Below are 24,252 nucleotides of genomic sequence, written 5' to 3' on the forward strand. Positions count from 1 at the left end.
GCAATGCAGGAGACCTGGGTGGAGAAGATCCCCTGGAGAAGGAAATGGCAACCCACTCCAGTGTTCTTGCCTGGAAAATTCCACGGACAGAGGAGCCTAGCGGGCTACAGTCCACGGGGTCACAAAGAGTCGGACACAGCTGAGCAGGTGGGACTGAAGATGAATGAAGGCTGGTGTAAGAATGGCATCCATACTGAACCAACTTGGCTATGTCAGAAACACAGTAGAACTAGGTTTGAATACTGACTCCATGGCTGCAACCTATGTGGTCTTCTCCTGAAGTCTTGGTCTCCCCATCTGTCTAGTGCAGGCTAACAATTTCTAAATTACGTGTGGTGCAAGGATCTTATGAAATAATCCATGCAAAGATTGGCTCCTGTGGTGCGGGGTATGGAGTAAGCCTTAATCACTGGGATGGACTGGGTGTTTGTGTCCCCTTAGATTTATAAGTTGAAATCTCAACCCTTAGTGAGATGGCATTAGGGTGTGGGGCTTCGAGGAGGAGGTAATAAGGTTTAGATACGGTAATGAGGGTGGAGCCCCCAAGATGAGATTAGTGTTCTTGTAAGAAGAGAAAGAAATTGGAGCTCCTCTCTCCACCACTTGAGGATACAAAGAGCAGATGGTCATCTGCAAGTGAGGAAGTGGGCTCTTATTAGACACCTGATTTGCCAGCCCCTTGATCTTGAACGTCTAGCTTCCAGAGCTGTGAAAACTGAATTTCTGTTGTTTTTGTTATAGCAGCCACAACAGACAAAGGCAATTACATAGCTCATATTTCTCTTCTTCCTGTCCTAGAACACTGGCTGTTATTGCCCCTCAGGCTCAGAGACCTTCCTAACCCTGGCCAAGCTTCCACACTTCAGGTGTCTGCTTCTTGCTGCTCTTCTCACTTGTCCACTCAGCACTGGTGGGGGGATCGAGGGGCAGGAAGGAACCGTCCTTCCTGAGAACTCCCCGGCCCACGTGGTATTTATAGAGCATCTACTGTGTGCCAGGCCCTGTCTAGTGCGGAGTGAGTGGAGGCAATGGGAGTGGCATGGTCTCTGCCCCTTTGGGGCCCACTGCCAGGTCAGGGAGGCATTTCAACAAGCAAATACAGTGCAGAGTGGTAAGGGAAGTAGCGTGGTGTAGGAGCCCACAGCACAGGAGCCTGAAGCCTCCGCTCACACATGATCCAGAGGGGTCTTGTCTTCCCTGACCCCCTTCTCTGAAAATAACGCATGTGCTCTTAGGACGGGGCAGCAAGAGAAAGGTTCATAACCCCTAAGAGGAAGTTGATCCAGAAGGGGCTTGGCAAAATCACTACTTTCTATTCAAGAAAACTTTAAGCAATACTCCTATTTTACACACATCGGCTTATAAGCCTCCTGTTGGTGAGATTTCCCTTCTTTGCTGTTGAACAATTTACAAGAATCTGATTTGAGATTCCCCCTATTTTTAGAGGAGCAAATAAAGAAGATGGTTCCACAGTTGACCACTGTGGACACTGCAGACCACTAGTCACTGCTTCTCTCCTTTATACCATCACAATTTCCTTTTCTCATTTTGGGCACGGGCAGCTGAGTTTCCCAAGTCTCAACCACAGAAATTACAAAGCCAACAGACAGTCCCAGATATAAACAAAATATAGAGAACATTCTATACTGTATCACATTAAAAAGTACTTAAATTACTAACATAACATTGTAAATTAACTAAACTACAATAAAAAATTTTTTTTAAATACATAACTATCTGGTGAGATGGGCACCCCCTAAGCCTTGCTTTACTGTGTTTTCCTAGGGACTCTTTATGATATCCTTGTGTTTCTGGGTAGAAGTAAACACATCTGAAAGAAAGAAGCATTATAACAGGTAAATGGCAACAATAAAACAATACAAAAATCCTACCCACTGTAAAAAGATTGTCCAAGAATCCTTGGGACATGCATCAGTTTTGACTTGTTTCTTAGTTCCTATGGTAACAGTAACTTACATATATTAGATACTTGGTCAGTGCTTTCCAATCCTGTGGGATAGATACAATGTTTCCTCTGTTTTGTAGAGGAAGATAATAAGGCAAAGGGAAGTTGAATAATTTGCCGAAGGTCATGTGCAGCTACTAAGTGAGAGGCTCCAATGCCCACCACCTTCACCACCATGTTCACTGTTTGTCACACAAGTATATTCATTTTGTTGCTAGAGTTACTTTCTCCCCACTAATCTATGGCCTCTCCATCTTTTGTTAATGTATTCTAGTAATATACATTCGTATAATGTATACTAAGATTTCTCCATTTCAGTTTGGTCCAGATTAAGACAATTTACAAATTAAAACAGAGCTGGTCTACTTAGTTGGATCCAAGAACAATTCTCTTGGCCCTGATCAATTTTGACTCAAATGTCATGCCCTTGATTTCTGAGCCATAATGAGAAAAAAAGCTATTTCGAGTTGCTGTTTAGGCATTTTACAGTATAATGACCCAGAGTCTGGACATTTGGATAAGGACTTGAGTTTAGGATTCCTGTCCCAAATTACCACTTGCTTTTCCTGGGGTACCTTGGAAAATGACCATTTAGAGTTGAACCTGTGTAAAGTTAGTGACCTGAGCCCCAACCACCTTCTATATAATACGCTCTTGCTAGCCTGTTCACATGTGAACGGGGTCAGAGCACTGCCCTTCCCCTTGCTCGCCGCCTCCCTTTCCCTGCTCCTGGTTTCTGGGATCTGTAAGTAATAAGTCTTTCAATTTTACTTCCTTTGTGGATTGTACTGTACCTTCAAGCAAAACGACTGCAGGTTTTTACTTCCCCAGCTGGGCAACCGAGGAAGTTACTTGCTGATCCTATGTGGTGGCTTGTGCCTCCTCATTTAGCAGATCATAATCTGCATATCCTTAATTTAATGTACCAGCTACATGTCCCCCAACAAATAAGGGGTGCCATTTTCCCTCAGCTTAATAAATGGTGCTATTTTGTAAGTTTCTACATTCCTGTAGATGGCGAAAAATGAATCAAAGGAGATTGCAGTATCTGGATTGCAAAGGACCTAAAAATATCTCATTAAGGAATATGGATTTGATCCTAGACCCTCGCCCTTCCCCCACAATCCCCTAAAGGGCTTTAAGGCAGTGAAGTTCTTTTAACTAGATCACTATGGCAACCCCAGAGTGAAGAACGGATTCACTAAAGGCCAAGGGGCCAGTTAGGAAGCTTTCCTAGAACTCTACCTGGGATTTCAGTAGTTTGAGCCAGGATGGGTGGGAAACAATGGATGGAACTGATGGAGCTGAGTGACTGGATGGGGATTGTGGGAGAGGGAGGAAGGATTGTGGCTGGTATTTCCTTGGGGCAATAGGGATGGTCCATTTTTGGACACAGAGAATAAAGGAGGAAACAGATTTAGGGATGAAAGACTAATTTTAGCAGGTTTACTTTAAGGTGGGATAGGCAATGTACAAGTCTGAGATTTAGGAGGGAGGTTCTGGAGATAAAAAAAAAAGTGGAAGTTCCACAACGAGTCAGATGGAGACTCCTGCTTTTGAGATTGTGTCAGGACAAGAGGATTTCTATGACAGAACCTCGAGAGAAACTGACATTTAGGAGATGGGCCGGGGTACAGGAGCCTGAAAAAGGCTTCAACAGAGTTGGAGGGAGAGGCCAGAGCGTGTGCAGTCAGGGAAGTGGGGGCAGGGGAGTGCTTCTAGAAGGAGCGGGTGGCCAACAGGGTCAAATGTTAGGGAGAGCCTGAGTGACAGAGGACTAGACGATAGTGACATTAGTGACGCAGGAGTCCTGAGTGACCAGCTGAGGGCAGTTCAGATAGAGCAGCAGAGGCCACAGTTGACTTAAGGGGTGAGCAACCTGTGCACATAGATATCTGGCTCTAAAGGGGAGGAGAGGTGACGCTCACTAGCGTATAAAGCTGAGGGTAACTACACGTCTACCACTGTTTCCACATCCATCTCTTTCTGTTTTAGATTTAAGAGATTTGAGTCTATTTAACAGCTAAACAGAAGGAGGAAGAGGGGAGGGAGACATCGAACCTACAGGAGGGAGGAGAGGAAAAGAAAAGGCTATGTTTGCAAGAAACAGAATCCACGACTGGTGGATGGAGATAGCCGCCTTGACGGAGAGAAGGACACGACTTCTACTGAGCCAGATAGGAAGGAGAGATGAGGAGGATGGTGAGTTTCTGTTTATGCTGGTGGGAGGGTCTCTCCTGGGGTTTCTGCTTTCTCAGTGAAGCAGAGTGAAGAGTCTGCTGCGGGCGGTGGGGGCAGAGTTGGAGGAGTAAGAGGTTTAAGGACAGAACAGAAGTCTTCAGCTGGATTCTGGGGAGGATGAGAAAAGAAGCTGGCAAAGAAAACCACAGAAGAACTGCTGGGAGGATAGAGGACCAGGGGCAGCTAGAGACCATGGATTTAGAACCATAGCATATCCTTCAGCAGGACTTTTCTTTGTAGCAATCAGCTGCCAGGGCGTGGGTGTAGAGAAGGTGGACAGTTGGATTCTATTCTTAGGTTCCTTAAAGTCCTAGGAGATTTTTGTGCCTGAAGAGGAACACTAGCCACCATCTGTGCTTTATTTGTTGTCTAATTTATTTACTTCACAAAACTACTTATGCAAAAATTGTCTATATATTTAAACACTATTTATATAACCAAGTCAAAATCTATACATTTTGCAAATCAAATTATCTAAACATTGATCGCAAATTTAAATCTTCCTACACATTTCAATAGAATCATCATTATAATATGTCAGCTTCTCTACATGCTTCAAACATTTTGGTAAAGCACATGTATAAGGATTATAAACTTTTTTACACTTACACTCATTATAAAACTGGGTTTGTAAACCCAAGAGGACATTATCTCAATTCAGACCAATTATTGAATTTAGATATCCAATAGAAGAATATTATCTCAGTGAGATGATGTTTTGAATTGTTAATCAAATTATTAATTATTATCATTAATTCTGAATTCTTGGTTGGGACTTGGGAACTACTTGACCTTCTAAGATGATGAAAATATGAGCCAGTGTTTATCTTATACATCACTGGAACTTTTCAAGTCCACACTTTCCCCACAAATTAGTGTAATGTAACTGGATACTTTCTCTTTAAATTATTTCATGTTTAAGTGTAATGATTATAACATGCAGATGTCCCAAAGATGTCCGCACCCAAACCTCCTGTGTTTAATGGTAAAGGGACATTTTCTATGTAATTAAAGTTAAAGGTCTTAAAATACAGAGATTTCCTGGATTATCTGTGTGGGCCCAACCTTATCATATGAGCCATTAAAGTTAGAGAATTTTTAAAGTCAGAGACATAACCTAAGGGTAGGTCAGAGAAGTACTGTGAGAAGTACTTGGCCTGACCTTTTTGGCCCAGAGATTGATGGGTAGGAAACTCAATCCTACAACTATGAGGAACTGAATTCTAAATGAGCTTGGGAATGGATTCTTTCAGTTCAGTAAAGATGGCAGCCCTGCCTACATGACCTAATGAAATCCCGAGCAGAGAATCCAGTCATGCTTTGCTGGACTTCTGACCTATAGAAACTGTGAGATAATAAATCAGTCAAAGTGTGTTAAGACACTAACTTTGTGGTAGTTGTTACAGGGCAATAGAAAACTAACACAATAACTTTACTGGCATCATTTACAAATTTATTTAGCTCATTTACATTTTTACAAACTCCCCCAATACCCCCAATATTGCTGTTTTCCCCAATATCCAATCTCCCCTTTTTTCTTATTATATAACTCCTGACATTTAGCTGGATATGGTTGTCTGGAATAAGGACTTATTTTCTAGCCTTTCCACCCCTACCCGATGTGGGTATATATGACAAAATTCTAGCCAATGAGATGCAATCAGAATTTTTGGATGTACCTCTCAGAAAGCTTCTTTTAAAGGAAATGGGTGTGTCCTTCCTTCCTCCTTCCTGGGGACTGTAAGGCTGATGTAATGACTGGAGCTCAAAGAGACATCTTGGGTCAGAAGGTGATATGCTAAAGGCGGTGGAACAGCAAGAAAGGAAATTGGGCTGTGATGATCATACAACTGCCATCCACTCCGGGACTCTTTATTTGCAGATTCTCCTATGTGAGGCAGAAATAATCTACCATTTTGTTTAAGCCAGTATTATTTTGGGTTTTATTGTTACTGTAATCTGATTATAATTAGTAGGGTAGTATAGAGGCTTTCTTTCCCAAGAAATGAAGGATCATGTTTGAGCAGTGAGCAGTTATCTTTTGGATGTTTGACTAATTCATCATCATGTAACACACTGCTGGAATTTCTTCCTTCCTAGTTGTAATATATGACCAGATGGTGCCAATCAATCTCTTTCATTTTTGGTGCAGTTCCAATTTTTTCTGGAATTACTCAGAGCGCTCTTGATCCACCCATCCCTACTTATGCAGATAAGGAAAATAAATGTGCCTTATGAATAAATATAATATCTGCTACATTTATACTCTTCTACTTATCAAAATTAACTAAAAATATCCTATTATGGTCATACTTCTTCACTCAGTATATTAACTACATTTTTGCACCTTGTATAGTTGCTTTTTTCTTTTTGAAAATCACAACAGAGTTGTGGATTTTAAAAATTCACCTTATTCCAATTAACTATATTATTTTCCTTTTGATCATCAAATTGTCACAAATTCCACAAAGGTCAATTTGTGGAAGCCTATTAAAATTGGCTCCTTTGCCTTCATAGATCTACCCTATTCATTAAAAAAAAAAATCTTTGCTTTTCATCTTCACCAGTAGGTTCAAGGCCTAGAGTTATTCATGGCATGGAACTATTCTCTGAGGGAGCCTGAATCCCTTTAAAGGTGAATAATATTTGAGGCAAAGATCCAGGTGCTAAGAATGCACGTCAGATTTTTCCCTGATGTTGTTTCACGCTACTTTAGTGATAAAGTTTGAAAAAGTAATTTCTTTTGGAAAACCACAACTTCACATTGGTATTTCCTATTTAACTCAAGCACTACCAAATCCTTTTTTATTTGACTCTAACATACAATTTTACATTTATTGTCTCTACAACATATCTTCTTGTATCCTGTAATCCCGGAACCTAGCTGAAACAGCATCTTCTCTCTTTAGCGATCCTATAGCATCTCACCGACCATCATTCTCTAATTACTTTACTGATAGGGTCATCCATGCTGGGCCAATGGGACAGAGAGGTGAGACAAAGTTTATAACACTGGCAGGAGAGTGGTTGAAGAGATGCACCATGGAACCCAAGGTAACAGGAAGTCTGAGAAGGAGGATAAGATGCCATAAATCAGGAGAAAGAAGAGAGGTTGTGGGATGTGTGAAATAGGAACAGTGAAGGTCAGTAAGAGAGCTGGGAGGAAGGAGGTGGTGGTCAGAGCATGAAGTGATCGAACTTCAGACTATAAAGGTAGAGCAACGCTAGGAGGCAGCCACAGTCACTGATGTGTTCCATGCCTGGAGACCTACCCTGGCCTGTGTGTGACCCACCTCTATCTCCAGCTGCCAAAAGAAGCTCTGTATACCTGCTCTCAGCCAAAGCAAACATACACACCCCATGTCTTGGGTGGAGAGGTGAGGGCCAGAGTCCATCTGGGATCTGCCACAAATAGATGCCTGGGTTCACCGTCTACTGGCTGCCCCAGTGTACATGGAAAGTGTGTACTGTGTTCAGGCTGGGTGCATGCCCCCTTCCTGCTGCACCAGTCACGGGCTCTCAGCTGTTCTGCCGCCTTCCCTACACTTCTGCTAGTGGCTGAGCCTCCCTCCTGCCCTGGCCCACACAGTGCTGGCTCAGCTTCTGACTGCAATGGCTGAGACCTGCCTGTGATGCTGGCACTCCTCACAGGAAGGAGCCTGCTGGGTATGCTAAGGCTGGCCCATCTGGTCCCATGCAGGGGCCTGTCAGGCTCACCTGAACCACCTGTTCCCAAATAGCACCAAGCAGGAAGCAGGGGTGGGGGGGTGGGGGAGAGAAAGAGCAGAGTCTGCAAAGTAGCACAGGTCTCCCTACCTGCCAAACCCTGCCCTGATCTGAGGACTGCAGTGGGAGGCTGGGGGGGCAATTGTGGGGGTGGAGTAAGAAGGGCAGGTCCTGAGACACCAGAGCTCTACTCCTCACCTTGGATGTCTGGCACAGGGTCCCATGCAAGCAAGTGGAATAAAAATGCAGCCAGAGGGCATCTCTCTCCTGCCTTAAAGACACTACTTCTGGGGCAGAGGGCAGAGGGCAAAGGTCAGGGGCTAGGCTTCCATCCTTGAAAGGCTTGAGTCCTCAGAGTGGGAAAATAAGGAAGCCAGAGAAGCTTGAATATTTCCAGCCACCCAGCAGGTTCCCTCTACGCAGGCGCAGAGATACCCGGTCTCCAGGGTCCAGGGGCAGCAGCACAGAGCTGGTGGCCGCCTCCCGGGTCACATCTGGATCGTTGGCAAAGGCCGAGACGACAGGCCATGTGTTCAGCATCAGGCTCACCTGGGGAGGGGAATCCAGTTAGCACCTCTCCCTGGCCCTCACCCCAGGAACTCCACTCCCCTCCTTTACTCTAGCCCCAGAGAGACACTCTGGAACCTGGGGCTCAGTGCGCCCTCCTGGATGGCTGAGAGGTGGCCAGCACTGGACTCTGTGCCTCCTTGATAGTCTCTGCTAAGCAGGCCCTGCCCCCACTTGCTCCTGGCCCTCCAGGATGTAGGTTAATGGAGGTCTGCCTGGGGGTCCCCTGTGGTCCCCTCCTCCCTTCCCCTCTTGAGCCAGGAATGGGACAGGGCCTAGGGTTCAGGTCACCTGGACAGTTTGGCGGTTGTACACCTTCACCACATGGAATCGGAAGCTGTAGACGCCCCGCACAGGGGCCACGAAGGAGCCAGAGGTGCGGTCAAAGCCACCTCCCTCGTTCACCAGGACCTGTGGGAAGCAGACCCTGCTGAGTGGGGCTAGGGGATGCCTGGGGCTCCGAGAAGCCACGGCATTGGGGGAAGGGGCAGTGAGTAAGGAAAGGAAGGGGTGGTAAGTAGACTAAACAGGAAGAATGAACAGATTGAAAAGAAATGATGAGAAAGGGAAGGAAGGTATGGTGGGAGTGAAGGGAAAGCAGACGGGCAGCGGGCCCCACAGCAGGGCCATTTCCTTAGCAGCAGAGTGGGTTTGGACGGTGATTCCAGGTCTTTGCAGGGTAGGGGCATTACCTGGTCGAAGTAGATGGCTCCACTGGTGCCATTGCTGATCTCCCCTGCGGGCTCGTGGTGGTGGCTGCGGACTGCAGCAAATGCCACTCTTCCAGGGGGCGCCTCTCCCAGGGCTGCTCCCCCTGGCCCTCCTGCAGCAGCTCTGCCGGGCTCACAGACCACCAGGCACTCGCCTTCCAGGAGGACTGGCTCTGTCCCCTCCTGGGCCCACCCGGCCCTCAGGGCCAGAAGTGTGAGGGCCAAAGGCAACCCCAGGCTGAGGGAGGGACGTGGCGGCCAGGGTCGCTTTGTTCCCAGCATGGCTGAGTGGCTCTGTGACCCACAAACCTTCTCTTTCTGCTCCTTGGTTCTTCCCGCCTCTCCCACAGGCTCTCACCACCCCTCAACCTGCTTCTCAGCGCTCTCTCTGGGACTCCTGGTCACCTGGTCTTGGCGTCTCTCTCCATCCGTCTCCATGCCCCACGACTCTGTCCTGCCTCTCACTCCTGCTGTCACTGCAGTTCCCTCCTCCTTGGCCGGGCACAAAATAACAGCAGTTGGGCTTTGGGAGGGAGAGGAGAAATGAGACAGCCAGACAGGAGGGCTGAAACCAGAACCCCAGGGCAGCCCCCTCCGGAGAGCACTGCAGGCTGGAACTGGGACCACAGAGAACATGGGTGTAAGATTGTGAGTGCACGTGTGTGTGTGTGTGTGTGTGTGTGTGCCCGCATATCTGTGACATTCCCTTCCTCTTCACTCCTCCCCTCTTCAAAATCCTTCACAAGTCAGCAGCCCTCTTAGCAGTATCTTTTCCACTGTTGGAAGAAAGGGAATGTTCTTGTGTTTTCCCCCTAACTGTTTTGGTGGAAAGTGCTTGGGTCAAGGGTGTCACTATCCTGTGACCCTGGGCCAGTCTTTTTCTTTCCCTGGTCTTCTATATTGTTATCCGAAGGGACTGCATTCGTCCCTTTAAGGCCCTCTTCACCTCCATCTCTCCATGAAGTGGTTCCTCATTCCTGAGAAACAACTGCGCGGAGCGACTCAACTCCGAGGAGCGCGAGGAGCACTGACCCGGCAGGCTTGCAGCCACGGCGGGCGAGGGGGCGGGGCGGGGCGGGCCGGCCGGGGGCGGGGCCGGGGGCGGGGCCCCGATTGGGGCCAGGGCCGGGGCCGCGGCCGGGGCTCGGGCCGGGGGCGGGGAGCAGCTGGCTGCTGGCGGCTGGCGGGGGCGGGGGCGCGCTTCGCGGCTCGGTGCTGGCCCAGCCCCGGGAGGGGCCCAGCTGACTCCGCCCCCGGCCAGGAAGTGACTCAAAAAACTGTTTGTGATGTGGGGAAGAGAGGTCCCCGTTGGGTGAGGAATCGGAAAGGCCCGCCCCGACTCGGGCCCCCCGCCCTTCTTCCCTGGGCCGGGGGCGCGGGCGAAGCTGGGGCCGGCGGGCACCGAGCGGCGCCGGCGGGACCGAGGCTGCAGCGGGCGGCGAGGCGGGTAGGCGCGCTCTCCCCCGCGCCCGGGCTGCGGGAGCCAGAGGGCGCAGTGCCGAGCGCAGGCGGGGGGCGGCAGCCGCCAGCGGCCGTGGGCGGGGCCCGGCTCGGCCCCTCGGCCCAGCGTGGGGCGCGTGGCGCGACCGAGGGGGGCAGCAGAGGGAGGGGGAGGGGTGGGAGTGGCCAGAACCTCGGAAATGGCCGACGAGGGACCCCAGAGGAGAACCCAGTTCAAGCCCTGGTGAGGATTCATCTCTAAGAGGCCGTCTTGGACCCGGAGGTTGCAGAGACCTGGAGGAGAAGGGCTCTTTCGTCACCTGTCCACTCCTTCTGGCCTCCAGACCCAGCTGGATCCTCCTCCCGGTTCCTGCTGAGGGCCGTGGTCGTCATTTTCCAAAGGCCACACGGCCATCCCAGATAGACAGTCTTGTTTATCCGTGACTTCGTCTCCAGGGAGAAGGCCCCCGTGTCCAGATAATCTGACATTCCCTCCCTGTTTCAACTAAACTGAAGTTTTGGTTACCTCCTGGGTTGTTTACAGGTTTGATAACTAGGTGCGACCTGTTGATAGCTGGTTAGGCTAGGAGACCAAGATTTGGGCTGAGGGGACATCAAGGCTCTGAGCTGCTTTCCCTCTTTCCAGGGTTGGGCGGCCAAGCAGCCATGCCTACCTGGGGGGCCGGCTCCCAGTCCCCTGACCGCTTTGCGGTGTCTGCGGAGGCCGAGGACACGGTGCGGGAGCAGCTGCCCCACGTGGAGCGCATCTTCAGGGTGGGGATGAGCGTCCTTCCGAAGGACTGTCCTGAGAACCCTCACATCTGGCTGCAGCTGGAGGGCCCCAAAGAGAACGCCAGCAGAGCCAAGGTGAATGCCTCTCCTTGACCCTTCCGGGGAAGCAATGACTCCCTCCCCCGTGGAGGCAGGAGAGAGGAGGGGCTGGGGAGGATCTTCACTTCTTGCTTGTCTCACTGGCCCTGAGCTTTGAGGAACTTGCACGTTCTCTGTCCATAGTTTTGGTTTCATTTCTGCTGTAATGACCCAGGTTCTGCCAGGGCTTGGAAATAAGTGATTCAGGTCAAATCAGTTTGTACTCTTTGGGAGAACAGAGATAATCTGGTTGGGCAAGCAGGCCCCACCAAGGAATTCACTGTGTGGTGGGAGGCCACATTGCTTCCTCTGGAGTTAGTCAGGGCTTCCAGTAAGGCACCACCACTGAATACTATCCTTGTAGTCCTAGTTTCAGTTTCCTTATCTTTAAAGTATGAATAATAACAGTATCCACCTCACTGAACTTGCTGTGAATGAGATAAAGCACGTAAGGCATAATGCATGACTTTTGTAAAAGTTAGTGTTGATGATCGTTGTGATGGAAATATGCAACATACGTACACACACATAAATGTTTAGAAGAGACGGCCTTTTAACCAACAATATCTTGAGTTCTAAATGGAAATTCAGCCCCAGGTTGTCACCTGAAAAGAGAAAAAGTGAGTTTCTCTATCCTCTTTTAATCCCCACCTTTTTCAGGATCTATAGGGCTCCATTTCTCTGCCCAGGCATCCTGGAGCTCAGGAGACAGCAGTGGGCCTGCAGGGGCTATCGGACCATTTAAGATTCCAGCAATCTCCTTTTTCTTCCTACTTCCCTTCCCTCCCTTTTCCCCCAGGAGTACCTGAAGGGTCTCTGTAGCCCGGAGATACAGAATGAAATCCACTACCCACCCAAACTGCACTGCATCTTTCTGGGAGCCCAGGGCTTCTTCCTTGATTGCCTGACTTGGAGCACATCTGCCCACTTGGTGCCGGGAGTGCCCGGCTCCCTGATGGTCAGTGGCCTGACTGAGGCCTTCGTCATGGTCCAGAGTCGAGTGGAGGAGCTGGTAGAGCGGCTGAGCTGGGACTTTCGTCTGGGGCCATCCCCTGGAGCCTCTCAGGGTGCTGGAGTGCCGAGAGAGTTCTCTGCCCTGCTGCAGGCCAGGGGGGATGCCCACACAGAGGCCCTGCTGCAGCTGCCCCAGGCCATCCAGGAGGAGCTGCTGAGCCTGGTGCAGGAGGCATCCCGGGGTCAGGGGCCCCAAGCATTCCCATCCTGGGGGTGGGGCGTCCCAGGTCCGCTGGGCGCTCAGCAGCAGGGAGTCAGGACTCCCCTGGGTGACAGTGGAGTGTCTCTGGACACGGGACCTACAGGGTGGCAAGAGTCAAGGGGAGAGAGACATGCCGTGGAGAAGGAGGGAACAAAGCCGGGTGGTGCCAGGGAGATGGATTTGGGGTTGAAGGCGTGGCTCGGGGAAGAGACCTGGGAGAGACTAGTGGCCTTCAGGCCACAGTCAGGAGGAGGAGAGGCCGGGCAGGCAGGGCCTCTAAAGGGGAAGGCCCTGGGGAAGGAGGGAGTTCCCCAAGAAAGAGGAAGGCTTGGGGTCCAGGGCCAGCCTCCTGGTACCCAGGGCCTCTATCAGAGGGCATCTCAGCTCCGGGGAGCCTCCCTCCTCCAGCGGCTCCATAATGGGGAAGCCTCACCTCCAAGAGTGCCCAGCCCCCCACCTGCGCCTGAACCCCCGTGGCACTGTGGGGACCGGGGGGACCGCGGAGACCGGGCAGACAAGCAGCTGGTTGTGGCTCGAGGCCGGGGGTCTCCGTGGAAACGAGGCACCCGGGGGGGCAACCTGGTGACTGGCACACAGCGTTTCCAGGAGGCTCTCCAAGACCCTTTCACGCTGTGCCTTGCTAACGTGCCGGGCAAGCCAGACCTCCGCCATATTGTCATCGATGGCAGCAACGTGGCCATGGTGTGAGTACCTGGTGGGGCTGAGGGTCCCAGGGAGGGGGATGAGGTAGAGATGGGCAGTTGTGTTCATCTTGGGGACATGTGCCAAGCGGCGGGCAGTCCAGCCAGGCTGCCAGGCCTCCACTCTAGGGCCCTTGAGTGCTGACCCCTTCCCACTGCAGGCACGGCCTCCAGCACTACTTCTCCAGCCGGGGCATTGCCATTGCCGTGCAGTACTTCTGGGACCGAGGCCACCGCGACATAACTGTCTTTGTGCCTCAGTGGCGTTTCAGTAAGGACTCCAAGGTCAGAGGTGAGTTGGGCCTGGTCTCTTGTGTCTGTGGATGGGCCCCGTGTTCACCTCGGGGGTAACCCCAGTGTGCTCCTCTGTTTCTCTAGAGGGTCACTTCCTGCATAAGCTGTATTCCCTCAGCCTGCTCTCCCTCACACCCTCCCGGGTCTTGGATGGCAAGAGGATCTCCTCCTATGATGACAGGTACTTGCTTCTCTCTTATCCACAGACTCGACATTCAGGGAGCCTGGTGGGAGACTGAGGGGGAGACAGAAGCTCTGGCCCCTTCACACTGTAAGACTTGAGTCGTGGGGAAAAGGGCCACTTCTCCATGTGCCCCTATGATTGGGGAGGTAAACCTGCCCTGCAGACAGGATGAGATGGATGGTGGACAACTCTGTTTCATCCTTCACTTTTTCACTTATCAAACTAAAGGATGCTTCGTATTTATATTAATAGTACCATCTTAATGGTACTATTTTCTAGATGGTAGTACCTTACCATCTAGAAAACACTGGTTTAATGGAGACATGGGAAAGCCGGTGATAGGAATAGCTAGCTGACAAATGCCTCTTACAACCTAGATGTCCAAACACATAGAGAAATTCTCCAACCTTCTGGAAAAACCAGAGTAAACGATCCAAATAATGATAAATAAAGAATGGATTCCATGCATAATACGGCTGTACAAAACATGGTATTTAAAAGAAGATCAGTGAAAGATCAATGGTCTTAGAATTTGAAGGTCTGAATCTGAGTTTCCTTGCGTAGTCATTGTGGATTCTCTTAGTGGATTAACCTCTTTGTCTCAAGTTCCTCTTCCATTCATTCATCCTCCTTATGAATGTCAAAAGAAGCTAAGGTATGTGCTTGCCTCACTCAAGGTGCTCTGCTGGAGGACAGTGATATTCTTTAGTTTTTCACAGACTCAGTCAAGTGTGGCAGCGTGTCTTATCTCCATTGTACAGAACTGGAGACAGTGGGTCGGAGTAGTTAATTCTCTTGGCAAAGGCTATGACGTGGCAAAGGAAGACCGAGAACTTAAAGCTGCTAGATGGTTTAATTGAAGAACACAAGACACATGTCCTCCCTGGTGTACACAGTGTGGGAGACAGGTGGATCTTACTTATTATTATTTTTTTTAATAGACTTTTTCCCCTCCCTTTGGCTGCACTGGATCTTTGTTGTGGCATGTGGGGTCTTAGTTCCCCCAACCAGGGACTGAACCCTCATTCCCTGCATTGGAAGGTGTATTCTTAACCACTGGACCACCAGGGAAGTCCCATGGGTGGATTTTAAAAGCTAACTAACTAATTTGAAAAAATTATGGTGGTAAGTTCTTTATTCTCTAGGATTCTCAGTTTTAAATTAAAAAAGAGTTCCCAAGCTGTACTGATTATATATTTTGTTTTTTCAAATGCTTAGCTTTTACTCCCTAACAGGTATTCTACAAAAAAGACAGTTCACGTTCTCCCAATGCAGTTCTGTTTTATGCCTAGATTTCACAGGTTATCCGAAATAGAGAACCTTCTTTACATGCCAGCATTGACACAATTAAAACTGAAGGTTGAGTCACTTGTAATAAATTTTGAAGACGTGTCTGTACAGTTGTATAGGTCCTGATAGGCAGAGGTACAATATAAATTTTGTATTTTGCCTAGTTACAGTGAAAAACACAGTGACATGTAGCACAGACCTACTGAATACTGTGGAACAACATACGATCTAATGTGATAATAGTACAATTATCTTTAATTTGAAAATACATGTTGTGTATTATATGATACCATATATATTTATAATGTTATCTCTTTAATTTGTTTCCCAGACAGAAGCTCAGCCAGACATCTGTCATACTGAATCCTGATTAATGTCCCCTCTATACCACACTAGGGCTTCCCCGGTGGCTCAGACAGTAAAGAATCTGCCTGAAATGCAGGAGACCCAAGTTCCATTCCTGAGTCAGTAAGATCCCCTGGAGAAGAGAATGGCTACCCACTCTAGTATTCTTGATGGGAGAATCCCACTGACAGAGGAGTGTGGCAGGCTACAGTCCATGTGGTCACAAAGAGTTGGACACGACTGAACGACCAAGGCTATACCACACTGTTTTTCAGATACTGACTGCCTGTGTGGTACTAGGTGTCTGGCCTACCGAAGGAGGCAGGAATCAGGGAAGACTCGATTCGTCACTTCAAAAAGCCCAAAGAAACTGTAAATCAAACACTACAGAATTCAGAGGAAAGGGATCTCCCTTCTGGCTGGGGTCTTGTGGGAAGGGAAGGATTTGAGAGTTTTTGCTGATTGACAAGGATATTGGATGCATTGGATCTCTTGGTTTCTAAACCTGTTAAGGACTCATCTCGTGAGTTCTACCCCAGTCCTGTGGAATCAGAATTATAAAATGGGGCCCAGGCATCTGTTTTTTTGATGCTCCCCTTGAGATTCCTCTCATCAGTTAGGTCTGGTTTCCTTCCAGATGGAGGGAATAAAGGGAACAGTTTGAGAAACATGAAAATCAGACAGCGCAGGGCATGTTTGAAGAAAAGGGTGAAATCTGATCATTGATTTTTTTCAGGAGCTGTGAGTGCCTTAGGGAGGGAGGGAGGAGATAAGGCCTTAACAGTGGCTTGGAGCTGGTTGCTAGGCCTTAGCTGCCAAGCCTGGGATGTGGAAACATTTGCTGGATAAAGGGCAAGTTTGGAAGACTTTTGTGTAGGGGAAGAGCATGTCCTCTCAGGGGAGGAGAGGCTGGAGGTGGTAAACTGCTGGGGGCAGGAGACCCCCTTATCAGGAGGCTATGCAGTAGTACCTCAGTTGCGTTGTCCAAGTAGCTCAGGTGGTAATGGCAGGACTGGAAATGAAGGAAGCAGAGTGGAAGGCCTCAGGGGAGGCGCATGAGGGATCTGTGACTGATTCAGGGGGAGTGGGGAAGAAGACAGAGCAAGGGCTAGGTCTTTCTGTCTCATATTGACAAGGCACAGAGTGTTGTGGAGGGTTGTGGTGACTGGAGGGGTTGCTCTTGGGAGACATGGAAGGGTTCATCTTTGTTTTCTTCCTAACCCATGGCGCCTGTATCCAGTCAGTCATCTGGTGGCTGGTTCAAGGTGAGGGGCCAGATCTCCATCACTAGAAGTGCGTCATGGGTGTCGATCAAGTGCTCTGGGGTTGGGACCTTGTTGAATCCCAATATGGCTGCTGTGGTTTTTGAGACAGGTTCATGGTGAAGCTGGCTGAAGAGACCGACGGGATCATTGTCTCCAACGACCAGTTCCGGGACCTGGCAGAGGAGTCTGAGAAGTGGATGGCAATCATCAGAGAGCGGTGAGGGAGCCCTCCCCTGAGAACAGGGCACAGACTCAGACCTTTCTCTAGAACCAGCTCTGATCTGCCACCGGGTGAGGACTCTGGGAAGGGGCTGACACCACTTTGCGAAGGATGGTAGCCGGCAGCTTCTGATGGTGTTGGTCTTAGCTGTCCGGGCAGTGGGCAAGGGCCCCTCTGTGACCACACATTCTCTGTGCCCATCCAGCCTGCTGCCCTTCACCTTTGTGGGAAACCTCTTCATGGTGCCGGATGACCCCCTGGGGCGAAATGGCCCCACCTTGGATGAGTTCCTGAAGAAACCGGTCAGGTAATGCCCTGCAGTCTCCTAGGCAGCCCTGCTCTTGCTCTGCAGGGGCCTAGCAGGCCTGGAGAGTCGGGTGAAAAAATGACTCAATCCAGGCCAGCTTTATTCTATAGTAGTTCAGGTTGCCTGGACTCTGGCCCAAGGAATCCTGACACAGACTCTTCAGGCTGGGAAGGAAGCTCCCGCTTCCTGTTTTCCCTGATCAGTGTGTTGGACGGAGTTATTTGGTAAATGGTTGCTTTTACTCATAGCTGGTTGCATTGAGTACGCCCTCTGCTGGACAGAAAGTAATTATTAGACTAAAGCGAGATTGACCATCCGGTTCCAAAGGAACCATCCATCTTCCCTGCAGAAGAGGGTTGATACTGCCACTCGGAGGTCAGTTTCTAGAACTTCAGGCTCGCTCACTCTAGGATGCTTCTCAGCTCATTCTGTTCTCTCTGCTTCTTCCCAGGGCACCGGGGTCTTCTAAGCCTCAGCCTTCTGCCAGGGGCGTCACAGAACACAGTCATCAGCAGCAGGGGAGAAAAGAAGAGGACAAAGGCAATGGTGGCATTCGGAAGACGCGGGAGACAGAGCGGCTCCGGCGCCAACTGCTGGAGGTGTTCTGGGGCCAGGATCACAAGGTGGACTTCATCCTGCAGCGTGAGCCGTACTGCCGGGACATCAACCAGCTCTCTGAGGCCCTGCTTAGTCTCAACTTTTGAGCCTCACCTGTCTGAGTGGCCGCCCCCCTGCTCAGCTCCAGTCTTACCCAGTTCAGCTCATCCTGAGGGTCCCTCTGCTGCTCACACCCTGCCCCAGTCCACCCCCCCCCACCTCGAGTTGGTGCTCTGTGTCAGAGGTTCTGAGGAGGAGCATCCGTACGTGAGGAATGCTCTTGTGTGGAGCACTTTGGGGACAGGTCCGTGACGTGACCTGATCTCATCTTGAGTCAGGACCTCGACCAGCTCTCAGGAGGTTCTTCTAAGCCTTAATTTCTCAACCTTGCCTTATGCAGGGTTTCTGTAGGGAGCGGGGGCTGCTGCAAGGGGTGGATGCCGGAGACTGGGACTGCTGGCCCCTCCTCCATGCCAAGCTGGGGGTGGAGGCTAGGCTAGGGTAGGTGGGAGGGGAAGGGAGAACAGGTGGCCGGGAAGCTGAGCCTTTCCTCCTGTGGCTGCTGCTCTGAAGGCCAGAGGACAGGAACGCTTCCCAGGCCTGGCTGGGCTCCTGGGTGCAGCAAAGGGAATGCTGGCCCCTGGAAAGGCTCATGTTCCGGGGTCTGGGTCACAGTGGGGCAGCAGCGAGCTGGTGGAGAAGGCAGAGGGAGACTTGGCTTCTGGTCTCAGCTGTGCCTGCCTGTGCCCTTGACTGATCTTGGTCTTTACTTCTGCCTACAAGTCGGGGGTAAAAACGCCTGTTGGGAGGAGAGATGAGAAGGTGGAGGAAAACCCTTTGGACGAAAGGTACTTGGACCAAGTCTCAGGTGTGTCTGTCTGTGGTTGCACAGGCTTCTTAACCAGAACCTCACTTTCAGAGAGCTGAGGGTCCTCTGTCCCCAGGGCCTGCGTCCTGGATTTTAACACTGCATCCTCAGTATAATGTGCCCTGTAATGGCTGCGTCCCTTTTGGGCAACCCTCCCCGCCCAATCCACATTTACAGAACAGGTAATTAGGGTGACTGCATTACCAGTAAACTCTCAGGGTTTGTTCCTCTCAATGGCAGCTCTCCTGTTGCATCCAGGTGTTTGTTTACAGATGAACGAATGTGTTGGATAGTCCCAGTCTCTGGTTAACGCACTTGCTCGAGCGCGGAGCAGTCACCAAGCTGATGAAGCCATGTTCTGTGAGGACAATGACCACGTGACCTGACCCTAGCATTTTCTCTACAGAACAGTTATGTCGCATAAAGTGAATCCCACTTCTGCTCCATGTGTGCGTGTATGCGGATGGGAAGGGTTTATAGAGGTTGTACCTAGAGGAACTAATCTGGAAAACGAAAACGGAAGAATCAGAGTCGGACCAACTGCTGTCACCTCAGGACTTTCTCTGTCCACCTTGGTTCCTACATGTCATTGTCCTGTATCTGCTTGAGGTCCTCCCGTGCCAGGGAATCTACGACCTCCGAGGTAGCACATTCATTCATAGCCAGTACTAGTCAGCCCTTCCTTTAGTGCAGCCCTAAATACGCTTCTTTGAGGCCAGTCATTCCCTCAGGAACAGTACAGAGCCGGGCAACTTCCTAGCGTCCAAGACCAGATAAAGAAGTAGGACAGGTGCCTCTGGCTTCAGTGCTCTCTGAGCCCTGTAGCAAATCCCTGGACAAGGCTCTCTTTTTAGGCTCTGACTTCTGCTGCCTGAGTGATACAGGGAGTTGAAATCACCTGAGATTCTCATACCAGCAACTAGCATGTGGAGGTGAATGATGGAGGAGGTCTTTGGGGCCCAGTGTTGCCACCCCACCCCCATGGGTGAGGTGTACCCCACTGAGCAGGGCTGGGGGCAGTCGTACTGGGGAGAGACTAGTTGGGGCGGTGACTGATTCAAAGACAACCCACGGTCCCCTCAGAAGAAACGAAATTGGTTAACATGGTCTGAATTGGGGGCTAGGGGAATTACTTCTAGTCAAACTCTGGCAGAAATCAGGGTTGATAGAGGGAGATGGTGCTTGATGAATACTTGGGACTCTTTTCCCCCAAAATGTTTGAGTTTGTAGTTTTTGATAGGTTCCTTGTACCTTTCACTTTCAATGCTGGTGGATGTGCAGTGGGCTTGAGGTAACGTCTGCCCTCTGGTTGACTGAAGTGGCCTGAGATGAGAGGCAGGTCCTTGGCTACTGACAGCCCTAAGCTTTGCACAGCTTTGTCCTGCTGCAGCTTGATGAACAGGCTGGTGTGTGGTTGTTTATCAATTCACCACTGTCCAGTGACAGACCAGAGGCTGTCCTAGACTCTGGCCTTGTTTCTTCCCCTGCTGGTATCAGCATTGTGTGAACAAGGAAGTGTGCAGGATGACCACAGAGCCCACTGGAAATGGATCACTGTTCCTCTTGCCTTCTCACTTCTACCTTTGTTATAACCTTGTGCCTCAAATTTGTTGCCAGCTCTCTTGGCAGTCAAGAGATCAAGAAGGGAGATGTTGCCTGTTACCATTTTCAAAACTCCACGTAAAGGAAAGGGTCATCTTGGATGACATTCCTTGAAATAAATTTCAGGAGAATCTAGAACAAAGAGATGAGCTGAAGCTAGTCAGTTAATTTGTCTTTATTGCCTAAACTGCAAAACATTCTCTGAATACCAAGGAGGAGAAATGGGGCAGGAACAGGACACACAAGGAGACCAAACTTGGATATTTATCTATAAGAAGTTGAAGAAGTTAAGGTCCCAACATAATGCGACTGTAACCCTGAAATAGCAGAAATCTCTCAGTTATTTAAATAAGGTGGGGCAGTGGGACAGTGAGCAAGAAAGAGGGCTTAAGAACCAGATAGCTTTCAGTCTCGAGGAGAACCTGAGCTTATGCAGTCTCTCACCAGTAAGCCCCTGCTGAGGAACAGGCCTCAGGCCCTGCCTTGAGCCTCCCCGTTTAGGCTATGATTTCCTTCAAGGCGGCTCCCAGCTCTGGGAAAGAATACTGGTAGCCAGCAGCCAGTGTCCGCCGTGGGACCACCTTCTGGCCCTCCAGCAGCATGACGGCACGTTCTTGCCCAAAGATAGCTTGTACCACGGCACTGGGGAGAGGGATGAAGGCTGGGCGGCCCAGGGCTGCACCCAAGGCCCGGGCAAACTCAGCATTGGTAGTGGAGGAGGCGGGAGCCACTCCGTTCAGGATCCCCTGCACATGGCTTGTTTCAAGGGCATGGGCCAGGATTCCCGCCAAGTCTCTGATGTGAATCCAGGGGAAGAACTGGTGGCCTGAACCAATGGGGCCCCCCAGGCCCAGACGGAAAGGCAACAGCATATGACCAATGGCACCGCCTCCACGGCCCAGCACAACCCCTAGAGCAGGCAAGAAGGATGGTACAGGGAGACCCCTAGACCTCCAGGCACCCCCACTGTTCCTCTCTGCTTTCCCTTCATCACCCTTCACCTATACTGACTCTGCTCTGTGGCAGGTGAGGGCTCTGGCTCTCTTTGGGATATCCGTCCTCCCACCTGCAGGTCAGCCAGAAGTGGTGGCATCTCCTGTGAGCTCAGCTTCCCTTATCCCTAGCCCCTCCATGAAGACATTCCAACCCCGTCTGCTACCCAGACCCCTTGTTCTCACCAGAGCGCACCACCACCTGGCGTGTAGAATCTCCAGGAAGCCTGGCTGCAGCTTCCCATTTAGTTACGAGGTTGGAAAAAAAGTCGAAATCCCCTCCTGGGCTGTCCTCATCGTACTCCGCAGTCAGGCTGGGCTGGTAGTAAGCTGCCGGTGGAACAGCACTGGTTTGCCCTGGGTGTCCTTTGTCCCATCTGGTCCTTTGCAGTCAAGGCTCCCCTTACCTCACCCTCCTTGGCACCTTGGGAATCTCTCCATGGGTAGTCAGAGCCATGGATATTTTCCCCTACAACTTCTTCATGAGCTGACCTGTTCCTGCCTTGGAGTCATTCTTATCTTTCATTAGAGGGCTAAGCTGAGACCGCCAGAGTGCAGAAGCTAAGAACAAAGACTTTCAGTGCCAGGCTGCCTGAGTTTTAATCTCAGCTCCAAAATTATTGTTACTTTAGGCAAATTACATAACCTCTCTGTGCAGAATTTTTACATCTTTAAAAAAGGAATAATACCTATCACATAGGTTTCTTGTGAGGATTATGTGGAATATGTGCAAAGCACTTAGAATAGTGACTAGCGTATATGTATATATAGTGTATATAGTATATGTGTGTGTGTAGATATATATATCTACCCTGATGGCTCAGTGGTAAACAATCTGCCTGTAACGCAAGAGACGTGGGTTAAACCCCTGGATTGGGATAATGCCCTGGAGAAGGGAATGGCCACTCCAGTATTCTTGCCTGGAGAATCCCATGGACAGAGGAACCTGGCAGGCTACAGTCTGTGGGATTACAAAAAGTGGGATACAACTGAGTGACTAAACATGTGTGTGTGTGTAAATTTGGTCCCAGAGGCAAAATACAAAAACTGACAATTCTGTTCCTAAAGCTCTCTGCTATGAGAAATAAGGGACCTGGGAGTAGGTGGGGCTTTCTCAGGCACTGGGAGCAGTGCCACTCCTCTCAGTTTCTCTGAGGTCCCCATTTCTCAGTGAAAGTACACAAAAGTCAGGAGAAATATGTGTGGAATGAGGGCCTAGGTAGAGCTTGTGCCCAGAAAAGACCAGCACTCTGCAGCCTGAGCTACCCCTCACTGGACTGCCTCCTTTCCCGGGCTAGTCTAAGGGCTGGTGATGTGGGGGGGCGTACCTACACCTGTGACTAAGACCCAGGCCTGGGGGGGTTCTGGGGCCTTGGCTATGGCTCCAGCCAGCGTTTGGGTGGTCTCCAGGCGGCTGCTGAGAACTTCTTTTTGAAAGGCTGCATTCCACCTGCAGGGGAAACATGTGTGCATGCATGCTCAATCATAGGAGAAACATGGGGGAATAAAATACCACTAAATACATGCACATACCCTTCCTTCCCTCTTTCCCTGGAGCCCATCTATATCCACGCCTAGTAAAGCCCTCATTGTCGCTTAGAGAAACGGTCCATCTCTCCTGTAGAGGGAAAAGGCACAGGTACTTGGGGCATCCTGAATGGGGAGTAAGGTCCACTGACTGAGTGGGAAACAGGGCAAGTGAGTGTGGAGAGAGGGTGAGGGAACGAGCAGTTCGGAATATGGGTTGAGTTCTCCATCTGCCAGCCCCAATCTCCACAGCTCACAAGTTCCCATCAGAACTGGCCCTCTGCTCTTAAGAATGTCAGCTTCAGGGCCCGGCTGACCTGCGGAGAGGGTTGAGGATGTTCTCTCCTGCCAGGTTGACTGCAGCATCGCAGCGGGGCAACCCCGACGTCGTGAGCTCATCCTGTGGGAGAAAGCACACAGTGGCCTCGAGGCCTCGCTCGGCGCCACCCAACTAAGCCTTCTTTCCATGTCTCCAGAATATGGACGTACCCACGTGATCCGACCTGGCCCTGGCTTTCGGGAGATCGACGTCACTTCGTGGCCCCTGGCCTTGAGCAGCTGGGTTAGGGCTGTCCCAATGAAGCCCGTCCCGCCACCTGATCAGAAAATGCGAGGTGTTTATCCTCCCGGGGGGGCCTTCCGTCCCGCATGTGGCCCCCTTCTCTGGTTCCCTCCCATCTGACTTCAGCCTTCTCCCCTCCTTGCCCCCTCCCCGCGATGCGTGCAGGGTGAAACACAGGGTCTAGGGAGATTCGGCCCCTAGGGCTTGGAGGCAAAGGCCAGGTAGCCTGTGTACGAGACGGTGCCCTCTCTCAGAAACAGTCTCCTAAGCCCTCAATTTCTGGGTGTATCTTCTTTTTACAAACATGCCCCCTCCCGCCCCCACCCCCTTCCGGACCTCCCTCACCCACAAGAACTCTCATCGCGACCACGACCTAACGCGCCTGCGCAAGGTTTAGAGTGCGCCTCCACTGGGACGCCGCTATAGCCTTTTGCGCATGCGTTTTTCCGGGAAGCGAGCTCCGGTTGTAGGGCGGGCCTGATTGGGGCTGGGCGTGGCCCTGCCTGGCGACCCGGAAGATTTCGTAGAGAAGGCGGTATTTTTCATTGCAAGGCGTGGCTGGGACCAGGCAAGGAGGCGGGGACGGGGAGTAGACTGAGGGGACGAGCCAAAGAGAAGAGGCGGAGGAGGGAAGATCTTAGCGTAGAAAAAACCTTTGACCTAAACCCCGAAGCTACTCAAATCGCCGAATTCTGTATGTCTATTCCAGTGTTCTTGCCTGGAGAATCCCAGGGATGGCGGAGCCTGGTGGGCTGCAGTCTA

At 50.5% G+C, this 24,252-nt stretch overlaps 3 protein-coding genes across 8 annotated transcripts; 1 reads left to right on the plus strand and 2 right to left on the minus strand.

The window, feature by feature from the left end:
- Positions 1–70: 70 nt before the first annotated feature.
- CBLN3 (cerebellin 3 precursor) lies at positions 71–11,331 on the minus strand. Of its 4 annotated transcripts, none has more exons than XM_061157905.1 (4): positions 9,193–10,266; positions 8,792–8,911; positions 8,369–8,482; positions 71–153 (listed from the first exon to the last, which is right to left on the minus strand). In XM_061157905.1, the coding sequence occupies exons 1-4, from the start codon at positions 9,490–9,492 to the stop codon at positions 97–99; spliced, it is 591 nt and encodes a 196-aa protein (XP_061013888.1). In that variant the 5' UTR covers positions 9,493–10,266; the 3' UTR covers positions 71–96. The 4 variants fall into 4 exon arrangements, with proteins under 4 accessions (XP_061013888.1, XP_061013887.1, XP_061013886.1 ...); XM_061157904.1 differs by lacking the exon at positions 71–153 and adding an exon at positions 10,971–11,331 and having other exon boundaries at positions 5,621–8,482; positions 9,193–9,733; XM_061157903.1 differs by lacking the exon at positions 71–153 and adding an exon at positions 10,844–11,331 and having other exon boundaries at positions 5,621–8,482; positions 9,193–9,733.
- On the plus strand, positions 10,502–19,248 carry KHNYN (KH and NYN domain containing). Of its 2 annotated transcripts, none has more exons than XM_061157898.1 (8): positions 10,502–10,657; positions 11,297–11,517; positions 12,320–13,440; positions 13,599–13,729; positions 13,816–13,912; positions 16,925–17,032; positions 17,241–17,342; positions 17,794–19,248. In XM_061157898.1, the coding sequence occupies exons 2-8, from the start codon at positions 11,317–11,319 to the stop codon at positions 18,044–18,046; spliced, it is 2,013 nt and encodes a 670-aa protein (XP_061013881.1). In that variant the 5' UTR covers positions 10,502–10,657; positions 11,297–11,316; the 3' UTR covers positions 18,047–19,248. The 2 variants fall into 2 exon arrangements, with proteins under 2 accessions (XP_061013881.1, XP_061013882.1); XM_061157899.1 differs by lacking the exon at positions 10,502–10,657 and adding an exon at positions 10,786–10,894.
- Positions 19,249–20,566: 1,318 nt separating this feature from the next.
- Positions 20,567–23,937, minus strand: SDR39U1 (short chain dehydrogenase/reductase family 39U member 1). 2 transcript variants are annotated; one of them, XM_061157900.1, is made up of 6 exons: positions 23,836–23,937; positions 23,418–23,524; positions 23,246–23,328; positions 22,730–22,851; positions 21,588–21,731; positions 20,567–21,319 (listed from the first exon to the last, which is right to left on the minus strand). In XM_061157900.1, exons 1-6 carry the CDS (start codon positions 23,849–23,851, stop codon positions 20,907–20,909), a joined length of 885 nt encoding a protein of 294 aa, XP_061013883.1. In that variant the 5' UTR covers positions 23,852–23,937; the 3' UTR covers positions 20,567–20,906. The 2 variants fall into 2 exon arrangements, with proteins under 2 accessions (XP_061013883.1, XP_061013884.1); XM_061157901.1 differs by lacking the exons at positions 22,730–22,851; positions 23,418–23,524; positions 23,836–23,937 and having other exon boundaries at positions 23,246–23,327.
- Between the last annotated feature and the right edge of the window lie 315 nt (positions 23,938–24,252).

This window comes from Dama dama, chromosome 12 (genome assembly GCF_033118175.1).
Source record: "Dama dama isolate Ldn47 chromosome 12, ASM3311817v1, whole genome shotgun sequence".
Lineage (NCBI taxonomy): Eukaryota > Metazoa > Chordata > Mammalia > Artiodactyla > Cervidae > Dama > Dama dama.